General features: G+C 36.5%; 1 protein-coding gene across 1 annotated transcript in view; it reads left to right on the top strand.

Moving 5' to 3' along the window:
- The window catches only part of LOC131168153 (kinesin-like protein KIN-7K, chloroplastic), a 62,927-nt gene that overhangs the window by 35,236 nt on the left and 11,385 nt on the right, over positions 1-16,306 (top strand). The window contains exons 10-14 of the mRNA XM_058127404.1: positions 8,666-8,728; positions 8,909-9,013; positions 10,418-10,522; positions 10,707-10,814; positions 10,906-11,055. Coding sequence (XP_057983387.1) covers positions 8,666-8,728; positions 8,909-9,013; positions 10,418-10,522; positions 10,707-10,814; positions 10,906-11,055 — 531 coding nt within the window. The remainder of the gene's footprint in view (positions 1-8,665; positions 8,729-8,908; positions 9,014-10,417; positions 10,523-10,706; positions 10,815-10,905; positions 11,056-16,306) is intronic.

Raw genomic sequence — 16,306 nt, 5'->3', positions numbered from 1 at the left:
CTTTGTTATTATATTTTAGAATTCATGTATATTTTCCTTTTAATTATATTTAAATTCATATAATCATTTAATTTTTATTTTAATTTAAAAGTGTATAAAATGAATCATTTCATCCAAAAAAAAACTAGTTCTAGATATTAGAATTTCTAGCAACAGGTTGTCAAAACAACTGAAAACCATAAAATCTGGTTTTCATTTTTTTGGCAAACAGCTGAAAACTAACAACAGAAATAGAAAACTGACAAAAAAAACGAATGAGTTTTTATAATATGTTTTTTCACTGTGGAGAAACAAAAATAGAAAATAGAAAATAGAAAACAACAATGATACCAAATAGGCTCTAACATAATACTAACACACTAATAATGCTAAATGACTAAAATAACCATTAACACGCCCCCTCAAGCTGGAGCATATATATCATATGCTCCTAGTTACAAATAAATTTAACACAAGTACTCTCAAGGCTTTAGTAAATGAATTAGCAAGCTGCAAATCTGACTTCACGGGAGTGGAGGTAATGAGCTTCTGCACAAGCATCTTGAATAAAGTGGCAATCAACTTCAGTGTGTTTTGTCTACCCAAAGAAGACTGGTTTGGAGGCAATGCGAATGACAACTCGATTATCACACATCAACTCCTTAGGTTGAGATGTGGGAAACCTAGTTCTTCCAACATATTCTTCAATGAAATATATTCACATGTAGTGTGAGCCATTACCCTATACTTTGACTCAACACTTGACCTAGACACCGTAATTTGTTTCTTGCTCCTCCAAGAAACCAAATTACCTCCAACAATGATACAATACCTGGTTGTGGATCCTCTATTGAAAGGTGATCCAATTCCAACTCAATTTGCACGAGTATATCCCTGAATATGTGTGTGATCCCGATCATAATGTAAGAGATCTCTCCTAGGTGCACCTTTGAGATATCTCAAGATGTGAACTATTGCATACGTAATGACTTGTTCTCGGAGAGTCAAGAAACCGATTCTCAACACTTTTTGTAAAAGATATATTCAGTCGAGTGACTTTAAGACAATTCAACTTTCCGACAAATCTTTGGTATCATCTTGGGTTGGGTAACAAATCACTCATATCTGACAATAGATTGCTATTAGGATCCATAGGTGTATCCACTCTCATCTAAAAGATCAGAACATACTTCCTTTGTGACAAGAGGTTCTTGTATGAGATATTGATACTTCAATTCCTAAGAAGTACTTCAATGGTCCCAAATCTTTGGTTTGACCCTTAGTTTGTAAGAAATGCTTTAGGCCCTAGATACCTTGATCATCATCACTAGTAATTACAATATCATCCACATTCATAATAAGCAGAATCTTGTTGGATGGAGTATGACTATAAAATACAGAATAATCCACTACACATTATTGAAGGCCAAACTCAAGTACTACAAAACTAAATCGACCAAACCATGCTCTGGGAGACTGTTTTAAGCAGTTTTATGACCTCTTGATGTGACACACTAAGCCTAACTCCCCTTGAGCAATTAATCTAGGTGTTTGATCCATATGGACCTTCTCTTAAAGATCACCATGTGGTAAAACATTCTTCACATCTAACTAATGTAGAGGCCAGTAATAGGTGGTGGCTAAGGCGATGAACAAATGTACTAAGGCAAGTTTGATGACAGGGGAGAATGTGTCTAAATAATACAAACCATACACCTGAGTATATCCCTTAGTAACAAGGCAGACCTTCAATCAAGTCACAAAACCATTTGGATTGACCCTCAATTGTGTACATCTAGCGACAATCAAATCATGGACTTATTTGGAGGAAGAGGTACAAACTCCCAAATATCATTAACTTGTAACGCACACATCTCTTCAATCATTGCTTTTCTTCGCCTATAATGGGACAAGGCCTTAGAAATATTGGAGAAAAATGTAGAGTACTAACAAAATAGTTGTATGAGGGCGACAAAAAATCATAACAAACAAAATGAGAGATTGGAATAGTCATGGTTTTAAATAGCAGCTGCAACGATTACGTAACGCTGTTTCGTGATGGTATTTTGGGTTCTCAATACCATTACACACCGCAAAATTGGTGGAAACAAAAATCACGATTGTAGCGGCCGTTACAAACCACGACCGTTACGTGTAACCGCTATAGGACTGTTACACCAAATATATATATATATATATATATCTATATATTTTTTTCTTTTAATTTTTCTTCTCACTTTTGTTTTTCCCCCTTTCATAAATCATTCTCAATATACTATGTAGGGGAAGAAGATTATAGTGAGGATGATAATGATACGAAATTTGCTATATATATATATATATATGTATATATATATATTTAATTCTAATAGGGAATGCATTAACAATGATAATACTAATTTGTTAAGAAAGTATTTTATTTTGATAATTTTAGTATGATATTTATGTTCTATATTTTTCAATTTCAACCTTTTCTTTTCTAGTTATTGTATATTTGTATTATTCGTACGTTTTATGTGTCTAATAGATTGATGGGGTGTATAATATATTTTGTTTTATTAAATAACTTATCACACATAAGATTAATGAAAAAGTAAAAAGTAAAAAGTAAAAAGTAAAAACAAACACATAATTTGTGTCAATGGTGTTGTAAAACAAATGAAAATTTCTTGCCCTTAACAAACAATTTAGTTGAACTAAAAGATCCAAAATAATCAAACTCTTTCTAAGAAGGGTTAAAAGTTTGAAACATGCAAATATACTAATATGCATAAGGTTGTGCATGCTTGGAAAAAATTCTCGGCCATTACACCCGCTGCCCACTACTCTCGCTTTATAAGACCATTTATGTTATATGGATCAGAATGCTGGGCGACTAAGAAACAACACATCCAAAAAGTAAAAGTTTCCGAGTTGAGAATGCTTAGATGGATGAGTGGTATAACATTGAAAGATGAATTAAGAAATGAATATATTTGCAATAAGTTAGGTGTAACTCTTGTAGAAGATAAGATAAGGAAGAGACGATTCAGATGGTTTGGGCACTTGCTACATAGGCCATATAATGTGCCAGTGAGGAAGAGCGAGTTAGTTATTGTGAGGGGCAGTAGAAGGGGTAGGGGTGGACCTAAAATAACTTAGAATGAGATAGTGAGTAAGGATTTAATAGCCCTGAATTTGTTGAAAGAAATTGTCCATGATCACATAAATTGGTGGAAAAGGATTTATGTAGCCGACTCCACCTACTAGGACTTAAGGCATGGTTTTGTTGTTGTTGTTGTCGTCCGGGACTCCCTTTTCTTGCTACATTGATTACCATTGCGTTACACTAGGCTATTGCGATTTAGAACCATGGATTGAATGTTCTGTACAAGTCCGTTTACCTTTACGAGCAAAAATTGGAGAATCAACCACTTGGGAAATAGGATCATCTGGCAAGGGAACTAAAGGCGTAGAAATGGAAGATGGTGGAGGCTCACCTCCCTTGAGTCTCTGTGTACACTTGCAAATTGGGATGATCCAAGAGACAAGGACTCAAATTGGATGAAGATGTAGGCGGATTGGTGGAGAAAATAGGCTAGGATCAAGAATGCTAAGCAGAGGAAGGGACTAATGATGGTCAACAAAATTCAAGGAATCTAAATCGTATGGTGTAAACTCAAAGAAGGTGACATCAACTGAGACAAAGAATCGATGTAAAGCATGGCTATAACATCGATATCGTTTTTGGAGTATAGGAATAACCCATAAAAATACAATGGATAGCTTGAGGATCCAACTTATCTATTCCTAGATTTAATTGATGGACGAAGGACATGGCTAAATATATGAGGAGGAAGGGAGATCAAAGGATCCTTAGGGAAGATAATTTAATATGGGATTTTACCACGAAGGACAAAAATGGCATTTATTGATAAGAGAGAAAGCAATGAGATCACTCTAAAAAACTTTAGGGATATTCATTTGATACAATAGGGTTTGAGTGACTTAAAGAATGTCTGTTTTTTTTGCTTTGCAATTCGTTTTTGTTGTGGAGTGTTGGCATAAGAATACTTAGATCATGCTAGAGTTAGTCATATAAGTAGTAAATTAAGTACTGATGTACTCCTTAGCATTATTACTATGAAGTACCCGGACTGGCATATCAAACTGAGTCTTTATTTTAGAACAAAAGGCAACCAAAAGATATTAAACAACTCAAAAAGGTCTTTCATTAAATACAACCAAGTCATTTTGGAGCAGTCATCGATAAATGTAACAAAGTACTAAAACTCCAACTTTGATGTGACACAACTAGGGCTCCCAACATTAGAATGGACTAACATGAAAGGGCTAACAACTCTTTTATTGACTTGGGAAGCAAAGGGAACACAATGATGCTTTCCTGATTGACAAGACCCATATTCAAGGTTAGCCACGGAACTCATAGTAGTAACTAGTTGTTTTAACTTGTTCAATGATGGATGACCAAGGCGACAATATATTTGATGGAGTGCAGCGGCAACACTACAGGCATTAGGAGGAGATGGCGACTCAAAGTAGTAAAGTCCACTAGCCTCACATGTCTGTGCCAATTGTCTTCCTCGTATTTAGATCGTGAATAACAACATAATTATAAAAGAAGGTTATGGAGAAATTAAGTGACTTTTTAATTTTACTAACAGACATGAGATTGAAGGGGGATTTAGGAATGTGCCAACTAGAAGAAAGAGAGATGGAGGAGTAGGGTTTATTGTTCCTATGCCCTTAATTGTAGTAGTGGACTCATCAGCAAGGATAACTTTTGGCAGATTTTTGGAATACTAGAGGGTAGAAAAGACATTGGTGACACCTGTCTTATGGCCTATAGTAGCAGAGTTGATAACCTAGAGACTATTGAGAGAGATACCAGATGACATGCAAACTGGAGGATTACCCTTCTAAGCAAAAGATGCAATGTGATGAGATGCTTGTTGGGATGCCTGATACTGTAAGCACTTTGAATTCTCTTCCTTTGAGACATTTATAGTACGTTTTTCATTCAAACAAGTGCCTGATGAGGAAAGCACACTTTTGGGATTTGGGGACACAATCCACCAACGCACACACAACCTCGATGTAGCAGCAAATCAGAAATACACAGTGAACAAATGCTCTTGGAATTCCAAGAGTGAACTTTTGGACCAATTGAAACCACAAATGAGTCAAATCACTGATTCAACCATGATCAAGTCATCATCGGACATAGCACTGCCACAGCCCCACAAAAATTAGCCTACTTTCACTGCCACTGCCACTGCCACAAGGCACCAACCGATGACCTTAATAATACCGAAGATCAACTAATGAATTGCCACAAGTGAATAATGAAAAAGGTTGAATCTTTGAACAAAAAACATGACTAACAACTGGATATTATGGTCTATGAAGGAAATCAAAGCATTCTGAAAAAATCAGAGCTGATAATTTGCTAAAATACTCTCATGTGCCGGCACGTGGAGTTGGAACTTCTGGCTTCCAGCCAGTGCATGGCTGCACCTAGGGCACTTTCTGGCTATAAAATTTCAAAAATTAGTAGATCGGCAGGTTCTATGCGTGTCTATTTGGTTATTTTTGTAAACTATGAAGGATTTCTTTTAGATTTTGAGGGGGCAGTAGTGTCCAACATTTTTGGTGGTGCAAATAATCCCTCTACAGCTGCAGGTTTGAGGTGTAGGGTTAGGGTTTGATTTTGGTATGCGCTTAGGATTTAAGTCAGATATTGCTTTGATACCATGTTGAATAATTGGGTAAAATGGAAGACCTAATCTCAATGATAGGTCTCTCCCTCCATTTATAATATGTCAAGTACATGCCAATGACCATAATACCCTTTCTAACTCTCAGTTATTGACATTACATGATAACACTAACACACTAATAATGCTAAATGACTAAAATAACAATTTACACTAACAAATAGTATTATTTAAACATATAGGTTACTTTAATTAATTAATGTCCGAGGAGTGATAGGTATAGTGTTTTCCTATTGATGCACTGCCAATGTGAATGACTTAACTAATTAAAAGCATTTTAATGAAAATTTTAAGCAACAACTTCACCAAAATAAACTTAAGTAGTTTGGTTGTGGGCAAGGACTAAAAAGTCAATTTCAATGGAAATTTCGAGGGTCTCAGTTTGTGGAGATATTGACTGAGCTTCAATTTTGATTTAAAGAAATGCCAAAAACTTAATAGTAAATTATAGAAATTATGAATAAATATGTTGGACCAATTGACTAAGAGTATTCAAAAGGAGGTTCCATGGTGTATGTTGTTTGCAGATGATATTGTATTAATTGACAAAATTAGGGATGAAGTAGAGGCTGAGTTAGAATTATGGGGAGAAGCTTTGGAATCTAGAGGCTTTAGGATAAGTATAAATAAAACAGAATATATGAAATGTAATTTTAGTAATGATAGGAGGAATATTGGAGACAAAGTTAAACTTGATGATGAAGAAATAAATAGCACTTGTAGATTTCGATATCTTGGATATATTATGCAAGCTGAAGCAGAAATTGAAGATGATGTAATGCATAGAATTAAAGTAGGTTGGGTAAAATGGAGAAGTGCTTCAAGTGTGCTAATGTGATCGTAGAATACCCTTAAAATTGAAAGGGAAGTTTTATAGGACAGCTATAAGACCAGCTATGCTATATGGATCGGAATGTTGGGCGACGGAGAAACATAATATCCAAAAAGTAAAAGTTGCCGAGATGAGGGTGCTTAGATGGATGAGTGGTATAACATTGAAATAAATTAAGGAATGAACATATTCGTGGTAAGTTAGGTGTAGCTCCTATAGAAGATAAGATAAGGGAGGGATGACTCAGATGGTATGGACACTTGCAACGTAGGCCTTATAGTGCACCTGTGAGGAAGAGTGACTTAGTTACTGTGGGGGGCAGTAGAAGGGGTAAGGGTAGACCTAAAATAACTTGAGAGGAGATAGTGAGTAAGGATTTAATATCCTTGAATCTATTAAAAGAAATGGTCCATGATCGCATAAATTGGCGGAAAAAGATTCATATAACTGACCCTACTTAGTGGGACTAAGGCTTGGTTTTGTTGTTGTTGTTGTTGTATGAATAAATATGTGGAGAATATTAAAATAGATTATTGTGAATAAATTAAAAACACTATTTTTAAAAATAAATCAAAATTTACTTGTTTTTATTCAGTTTTAAATTTGAATTTCCAAAAAAATTGAACCAGTGTATTTGAAACTTCTGGAAAAAGCAAAATGGAATCCTGTTTTCATTTCAAGCCTCCTGAAATACGAAATTTATTCTAAATTCTGAAATTTAGGACCATGGTTTTGGATCAACAATGTATACCAAGCCTTAACAAGCCAATTGTGGGTGTAAGCAAACGTTGAAAAAACCATTATAGGGAATAAGATTATTTTTAACAATTGTACAATAAATTTAGGCGATAAGACTAGAACCAAAAGCCCTGTGCCAACCATGGCCATGATACCATGTTAAGCAACCACTTACCTAAAAGCTTAAGCTCTTGCAGACAATTGGCCTGCTTCACATGCTTGGAGGGAGGGGTGTGTGGGTGGTATGAGTGAGTACTAACTTGACCCAAAAGCTTAAAATATTTAGACTTGGGTTCATCTGTGTATATAAGCCACTTGTCCTTCGATCTCTTTTTTGATATGAGACAACTCTCACTAATGGAATTTCCAACAACCTATCCTAACTTGTGTGTCTCTTGTAGGATCAATCCCAATTTTCCACAAATTGCTCAAGTGGGCCTTAGCCCCACATCTTACATGCCATAGATTGCATTTCATGTTCCTTTAGAAAAAATTCTACCTTCCATGCTTGGATCCCATTGGACCCATCTACCTAGTCTAGTTGGTTATTGTTGTCTGTTCACCCATCTCTTAGCACATCAGCATAATTAGCTCTTGTACCTCAACTTGTGTTGTAACTCACTCGGAGTTACAGTTTGTCTGTTCTGTTGACCTTTGGGAAGTACTTTTGTGAGCTTTTGGATAAGCACCAACTTGACCCAAAAGCTAAGCTCAAGCCATTAGATCTCGGAGCTCTTTCAAGGTGTCAAACAACTCTCACAAGTGGAATTTCCTCTGTAAGTCTTCAGTAGACAAGAAGACTAAGAAAAACATGGGTTGATGCTGTGGGAAAAGATTTAATAAAATCTAAAAGAAGACATGCATGAATTGAGTTGGATGGAGAAAAAGATTAGGTAACGAAATCCAGGTAATTTAGATAAAGGTTCAGTCATTAGAAGAGAGAGCCCTGAATTGAGCTGAATGGAAGGAAGAACAGACCCCAAATAGTTGGAATAAAGGTTTAGCTACATTTTGATTGTCATTTTTAATTTCTCGTCCCCACCATGTCAACATACACCTGACGGCATTATAGTTTTTGAATGTTTATGGTATTAAGTTACTATTCTTACATGATACTTTTTCTACCTTTGCAAGATGAAATCTAACTGGTCATCGTTAGATTCAGTTTCAAGTATTAATAATTGTCTTCCCTCTCTCTCTCTCTCTCTCTCTCTCTCTCTCTCTTCCTACTTGAGGTAATATATTACAATCCTTTAATGATGGTTTCCTTGTCTAAATCTTTGTTTCTTGGTTTACATTACCTTCTAATTCTGTTTTTGCTTTGACCCCATGTTAACAGACAATAGAAAGTAGTCCATGTGGTGAAAGCAATGATGGGGAAGCTGTTAATTTGTCACAGCTGGTATGAACTACTTTTGTGTTGGTTGATTTACATCTTCTTTAGTTTCAAACTCTTGACCACCTTACGTCCTCAGCTTCCTTTTTCTATTATTATTGATTTAATGACAGTTTATCTTTTCTGTGTCTTGTAATGAAACTAAGTAATGGATTCTTTATAACTCCATGTTACTTATACCTGCAGAACCTCATCGATCTGGCAGGTTCTGAGAGCTCCAAGGCTGAAACTACTGGTCTGCGACGAAAAGAAGGATCTTATATTAATAAAAGCCTGCTAACCCTTGGAACTGTGAGGACTCGAATACTGTTCTTTTTAATAGGCAAAAGAAATGGAAACACTGCTAATGTTCAAACAATGCTGGTATTTGATGTGTAAGGGTTTGTGTTGAGTACTTCATCTCTTAATAGTCAAGCTAGTTGCTGATTTCATTGCAAACCTATTATAGAAGAAGGGTTGGTTTTCATTTTCCTCTTTTTTTTTTTTTTTGGGTGGGGGGGGGGGGATGAGGAGTAGGGTGTGTTGAGAAAGCAGTATATCATATTTAGTCTCTAGTTTGTAGAGCATATGAAGAACCTTTGAACCATATGAACTACTACATGAGAACATTTTCCTGTAGATTTTTTTTCTACTGTTTGGCACTCCATGACTTTGTGCTTTTGTGCTGCAACATGAGGGACATAAACCAGAGACAAATTTGAGTATGGAAAAGGTAATTTGTTGAGCTGATAATGTGTTTTGGTAATATATTATCTTGATTTAAGGATGTAAAAGCACTGGGGTGGGAATGTTAGACGTGGAAGTAGCCATCCTGTTGACTTACTAACTTGTTTGGATATATAAATCAATCAGCACAACAGAAAAAAAAGATGGTTTGTCTGCATTGATCTCCTGGAGTGCTTCCTTTTTTATTTTGACTCATTAAATAGTGTAAATGAAAATTTTGCAATCTGGCATTCTGCACCAAATGAGCAAGGCATCACGTCTTTACTGTTTTCCCCCCTCTGCATGCAGAGTTTTGTGCTTACTAATTGTCATATTTGATTTTATTCAGTGTTCATGAAAATATATATTATTCAGCTCACAAGCACAGGTTATGTGGATGATGGATCATATATAGTGAATATTGAAAGGAAAATGGCAAAGAACTTGTGGGCCTATTCCAATTTTTGCTGCCTATGGGCAGCACATTTTTAGCTGTTCGACATTATAATTGGTGTACCTATCTTAGTTACCTGTTTCTTGCGTAGTTCTCTAATCTTTTATAATGGTTCCGAACTCCCAAGGATTGAGAAAGGACAGAAAATTTGAGGTTATAGCTTGGTTTTTCTTTTTTCTTTTTTTTTTAGATGATAAAAAAGAAATATATTGAGGAAAAAACAGAGATATTACTACGTAGGATATGGGTTCTTTGTTTTGTAATTATCTCTCCCTTTATACAGGTGCACTTTCTGCCTATATGAGTAAAATATAATTTTCTGGTAAAAAAGATAGAAAACAGCCTAATCTCAGTTCCTTGAAATTAGTATCACCACTTCAGATTTTGTGCTGATATACAAGGTCTTATTTCATTCTTCTACCAAAGATTTTTCTTCAAGCTTCTTTTGGTCTTGTCTAGGGTAAAGTTCTATTTTCAACTCCAAGTGGGTTTACTGCACAAGACAAACTGAATGTCGTAACTGGTGATTGACACAGGTTATATCAAAGTTGACAGATGGAAGAGCTTCTCATGTACCATACAGGGACTCTAAATTGACCAGGCTCCTGCAGTCTTCATTAAGTGGTCATGGACGTGTTTCTGTAAGCTTTTCTGGACTTTTTGTTCAAATATGCATAAAATTTGTAAAAAAAAATAAAAAAATAAAAAAATAAAAAAATAAAAAAATAAATTGAGCATATATGTGGTGCATTTTTTGTAAAACTAGTATTACTTGCAATTGAGGGTTTGGTTGTGTATATTCATCTTTATTGTTTGCATTTGCAGCTCATCTGCACTGTTACTCCTTCATCAAGCAATTCAGAAGAGACACACAACACATTGAAGTTTGCCCACCGTGCAAAGCACATTGAAATCCAAGCAGCACAAAACAAGGTCTACATATAATAAATAAAGTATTTTGAAAAGTCAACTTTGTGAAATACCTGTTTTGATAATTGCTGGAAGCAAACATCTGAACCTGCAGATAATTGATGAGAAATCACTTATCAAGAAATACCAAAACGAGATTCGCAGTTTAAAGGAGGAGTTGGATCAATTAAAAAGGGGTATTGTTACAGTTCCTCAAATGAAAGAGACTGGAGAAAAAGACAATATTGTGCTCCTAAGACAAAAGGTACACTATTAACATGTTAATTGTGAGCTTATGCACCTCTACTTCTGTCATTTAATTTCAGATGGAGCCACCATTATTCATACTTTATGTCTTTTGCATTAAATGTTTGTAGTTGTATAATGAATGGGTAAACCTCCTTCCCTCCCCCAACACCTTTGCCCTCAAGAAAAACCATATTTTGTCGGTTGGGTAATAAGAAATAGAAAATTGTAAAAGAAGGATTCTTTTTGTATGTTTAAAGGTAAAGTTCAATTCATTTTGCAATTGAAAAGTTTTGCTTCCTTTATGGTTGTCAGAAATGCTCCTTGCCCCAAGACACACAAAGAAAAAGTGTTAATACTTTTCTGGCATTTACCCAATGACCCCTCTACTGGAAATCAACAAACACTTTCCTTCTAGCCAAATTCTGGAAGCATGACTTTCTAAATCATGTCTTGCGAAGGCATGGCTCCCTTGTAGTTGAAACTAAAAATTTCAGCCCATTCTACCAAGGATAAAAAAGAAAGAAAGAATGAATATGTGATACTAATCCTTTTTGTACAAGATAATTTTATAGGGGTAGTTTCTAGTCCTCACTGTTAGAATTTCTTATCATTCTTAGACAAAGGAAGATATTGTATTAGGAAAGAAGGAAATTATGATACCAGAGGTCAAGCAGTCCTGAGACATCAATAAAATAAAAACAATCTAAAAAAGCAAGCCCCGCCAGTTTCATTATGCATCAATTAGCTATGCCCCCAGAAACAAACTGAAAGCAAAGCAATGTAAAGTAGCCAGAAAAGAACCCTACTCCTTGCCAACTCTAGATCCACCCCCCTCTCCTTAGAAATCATAGAATCATGCCAACTATACCACACAATAGGCAAAGTAGCACATCTCTTATTACTATTAAGTGTGTTAGTACGTTAGTTAGTGAGAGTTAGTAAGGGTATTATTGTCATTAGAATGCATTTAATTTGTGTTATAAATAGAGGGAGAGACCTATCTTCAAGTTAGGTTATTCATTTTTATCAAATCTTAACATGGTATTAGAGCGTGATCCAACCTAAGCCCTATTTCCCTCAACCATCACCAGAAAACACCATTCCCGTGGTTGTCCTTCCTAGATCCACCTCCACCCCACATTATTTCACAAAACTAACCATACACCCAGAAACAGAACCCCCTGAAGCCTTAACCCACAAAACCCCATCGCCGGAGGAGCCCCCACATTCCGGCCAAATGCTGGTAGTGCCGACCTCATGCGCCGGCACGTGAGTGAATTTCTGGTCACCTTTTCCGTTTTTTTTTTCCTTTGCCATGTTCTGATTCCTTCTCTAAACAACATTATCAAGCTGTTAGGCCTATTTTTTGCTCAAAAATTCAACCTTTTTCGATCATGCACTTGTGGTATTCTGTTAATCTCTCTTCAGGATTTGTGAAGGCTTCTTTCTGAATTTTTTGGAGCAGTGGCTGGGTTCGTATGTTCAGTTGTGAGGCTATGGCAGTGTTATATCCGTCTGTGAGTCATTCACCTTGTTCGTGGTTGTGTCAGTGCTTCACATAGTTTGTGATTGCCCCAATTAGTTTTGATTGTTCTTCTTGTTTGACATTGGACTGGTTGTTGATTTGTGAGTATCCATCCCAAAAATTTGTTTCCTACATCATTGCCTCAAATAACGACTCAAAAGTTGGATGGAAAGAACTATGTTCAATGGTCTAAAGTTGTTCGGGTTTATATAGTAGGATTAAGAAAATCTGATGATTTGCTGCAATCTGATCCTTCTGATGAGGAGAGAAAAGACGTGTGGATTCAAGAAGATGCCTTGATTGTTTCCCTCTTATGGAATTTGATGGAGTCATAGATTGCACGGATGTGTATGCATTTAGATACGTGCAAGGAGATTTGGGATTATGTCAAACTTCTACACTCTAGTAACATTGCACGTATGTTTCATTTATCCGAGGAGTACTTTCAGTTATAACAAGGAGATAAAGAGTATTGCAGATTATTTTGGAGAGATGAAGCGTATTCATGAAGAGCTTAACATCGTGCAAACTATAACTGCCGGAGTTGTGAGATGCATATGCAGATGGGAGCATATGACAATTCTTTGTGTTCTAGCAGCCTTGAGACCCAAGTTTGAGGCAATTTGGTCCTAGATACTTAGTAGTGCCGGCCATCATTTGCCGATGTTTGTTCTTGTGTTCTTTGTGCTTCTTTTAGTACGCATTCTCCTACTCTTGCATTTAGTTCTGAGAGGATAGCCTTTGTTATACAGGGTGATTCTAGTTCTCTACAAGACAACCACAAAAGTTATTAAGGTGGTTTGAGTGGTCGTAGTGGTAGAGATGGATGAGGTAGAGGTACTCCTCGCAAGTGCACTCATTGTGGATGGATTAATCATACCATTGAGCAGTGTTGGGATTCTCACCGTAAACCTTCACGTGTTGCCAATGCAACCACCACCAACTTCACACCTTTGGGGGCAGCCAATGCAGTCATCACTGACTCCTCATCTTTGGGGCCAAATGGGGGGCAACATAATGTATCCATGTCAGAGGAGAAGTATTCCCAACTTCCAAGTTTTAGTAGTATCAAGCGTCACAACAAGCTTCTCTTCCCTTTGCATCTTTTGCCCAAATAGGTAATCCCATAGTATGCCTGGCATCCAGTACTTCTTGTCCTAGTGCTTGGGTCATAGACCCCGTTACCACTGATCATATCACAGGTATACCTAGCTTCTTCTCCACTCTTCAATATCTTACAAATTGACCTTTTGTTACTCTTGCTGATGGATCCACCAATGCAGTCAAAGGAATTGAGACTGTAAATTCCACTTCTTATATTCCTCTTCCTTTGATTTTATATATTCCCAAATTTCCTTTCAATCTTATGTTTGTTAGCAAAATTACTAAATCCATGAATTGTTCAGCGACATTCTTCCTTGATTCTGTGGTTATTCAAGATTTGAAGATAAGGAGGATGATTGGTGGAGAGCGTGAAGCTGGTGGACTCTTATCACTTTAAGCTGCTGTCTCCTTCTATTGTCTGCATTGTTGTTGCCACACCTTTCCAAATTCATTGTTGCCTTGGTCATCCTTCATTGGAAAAATTAAAATGTCTTGTTCCTAGTTTCAGTTCTGTGTCTAGTCATGATTGTGAGTCTTGTCAGTTGGGAAAGCACCATTGCGTTCTTTTCGCTTCTTGAGTCGATAAATGGGCTGCAAGTGTGTTTATGCTAGTTCATTTTGATGTTTGGGGTCCTAGTAGGGTTGTGTCCAAGTTGGGTTTTTGGTAATTTGTAACCTTTGTGGATAATTATTCAAGAATGACTTGGTTGTATTTAATAAAAGATCGTTCCGAGTTGTTTCATGTATTTTAGCCTTTTGTTTAGAAATAAAGACTCAATTTGGTTTGTCAATATGAATACTCCGAAGTGATAATGCTAAAGAGTATTTTAGTGCACAATTTACTGCTTATATGACTTAGTTTGGTATTGTTCATCAATCATCCTATGCCCACACTCGTCAACAAAATGGAGTTGCAGAGAGGAATAATAGACATCTTGAAAACACTTGCACCTTACTTTATCAAATGCATGTATCTAAAGTGCTTTGAAGTGATGTTGTACTTCTTGCTTGTTATCTGATCAATTGAATGTCATCCTCTATTCTTAGTGGTAAAATTCCCTACTCCATTCTCTTTACTAATTCACCTTTATTTTCTCTACCTCCTCGTATATTTGGGCGTGTGTCCTTTGTTCACCAACGAACTCCTGGGGTGGATATGTTGGATCCTCGTGCTATAAAATGTGTCTTCTAGGGCTACTCATACACTTAAAAGGGATATCGTTGTTATAGTCCTGTGCTGCATCACTTCTTTGTTTCTGCCGATATTACCTTCTTTGAGTCTGCACCTTACTATACCCAATCACTGAGTGCTCTGATCTCAGTGAGTCTCTTTCTTTGCTTAATCTTCCAGATTCTACTTTATTGCCCTTGCCCAACCAACCATCCGAATCTCCATGTAGTTCAAGTCCTTCTCATCTTCTTGATCATCCTGATTTGCATGTGTATCCACGACCGCAGCTCCAAGGAAGAGAGTCTTCTACTACCATGCCTTTGATTTCTTCGTTTGATAATCATACTCCTCATGATGTTGATCCTTCTATTGCTGTTTGGAAAGGTAAACACACATGTACTCAACATCCCATTTCCAACTATGTTTGTTATGACTCCTTATCACCCTCCTATTATTTTTCTGTTACTGCTCTATCATCTATCACCCTTCCTAAATTTGTTTCGAAAGCCTTAGTCCATTCGGGGTGAAGGGATGCTATGGTTGAAGAGATGAATGCTTTACGTGACAATGATACTTGGGACTTGGTATCTTTTCCTCCTGACAAGTTTGTGGTTGGATGTCGTTGGGTTTACACTGTGAAAGTCAACCCTAATTGTTCTATGGCTCGTCTAAAGGCCCGTGTTGTTGCTAAGGGATATACTTAGGTGTATGGTTTGGATTATTCTGATACTTTTTCTCTAGTTTCCAAACTTACATCAATATGTCTGTTCATTTCCTTGGCTACTACTTGTCACTCGCTTCTACATCATGTAGATGTGAAAAATGCCATCTTGCATGGTGATCTTGAGGAGGTTTATATGGACCAACCACCTGGGTTTTGTGGTTTGGTTGTTTTAGTGCTGTAGTACTTGAGTTTTGTCTTCGAAGGTGTTTTGTGGATCATTCCGTGTTTTATTGTCATACTTTATCGAGTAGGATCCTTCTTGTTGTTTATGTGGATGATATTGTTATTATAGGTGATGATGATAAAGGTATTCGCAATCTCAAACTTTCTTAACAAAATAAGTTTTAGACCAAAGATTTGGGACCGTTGAAATACTTTTTGGGTATAGAAGTATCTAGATCTCGTATGAGAACTGTTTTGTCACAAAGGAAGTGTGTTTTTGATCTATTGGATGAAACTGAATTGTTGGGATCTAAACCGGTTGATACACCCATGGATCCAAACAGCAAGTTAGTGCTGAATATGGGTGATTTGCTACCTAATCTTGGACAATACTGGAGACTTGTTGGAAAGTTGAATTATCTCACAGTCGCTGTGCTGAATATATCTTTTGCAGCATGTTTTGTGAATCGATTTCCTAGATTCTCCAAGGACAAATCATTGGGATGTAGTAATTCGTATCTTGAGATATCTTGAAGGTACACTCGAGGAGGTTTTATATCATGATCAGGGTCACACTTATA

The sequence above is a fragment of the Malania oleifera genome, chromosome 11, assembly GCF_029873635.1.
Source record: "Malania oleifera isolate guangnan ecotype guangnan chromosome 11, ASM2987363v1, whole genome shotgun sequence".
In the NCBI taxonomy this organism is placed as follows: Eukaryota; Viridiplantae; Streptophyta; class Magnoliopsida; order Santalales; family Ximeniaceae; genus Malania; species Malania oleifera.
Note: the sequence above shows the minus strand (reverse complement) of the source record. Positions and strands in the feature narration are given on the sequence as shown.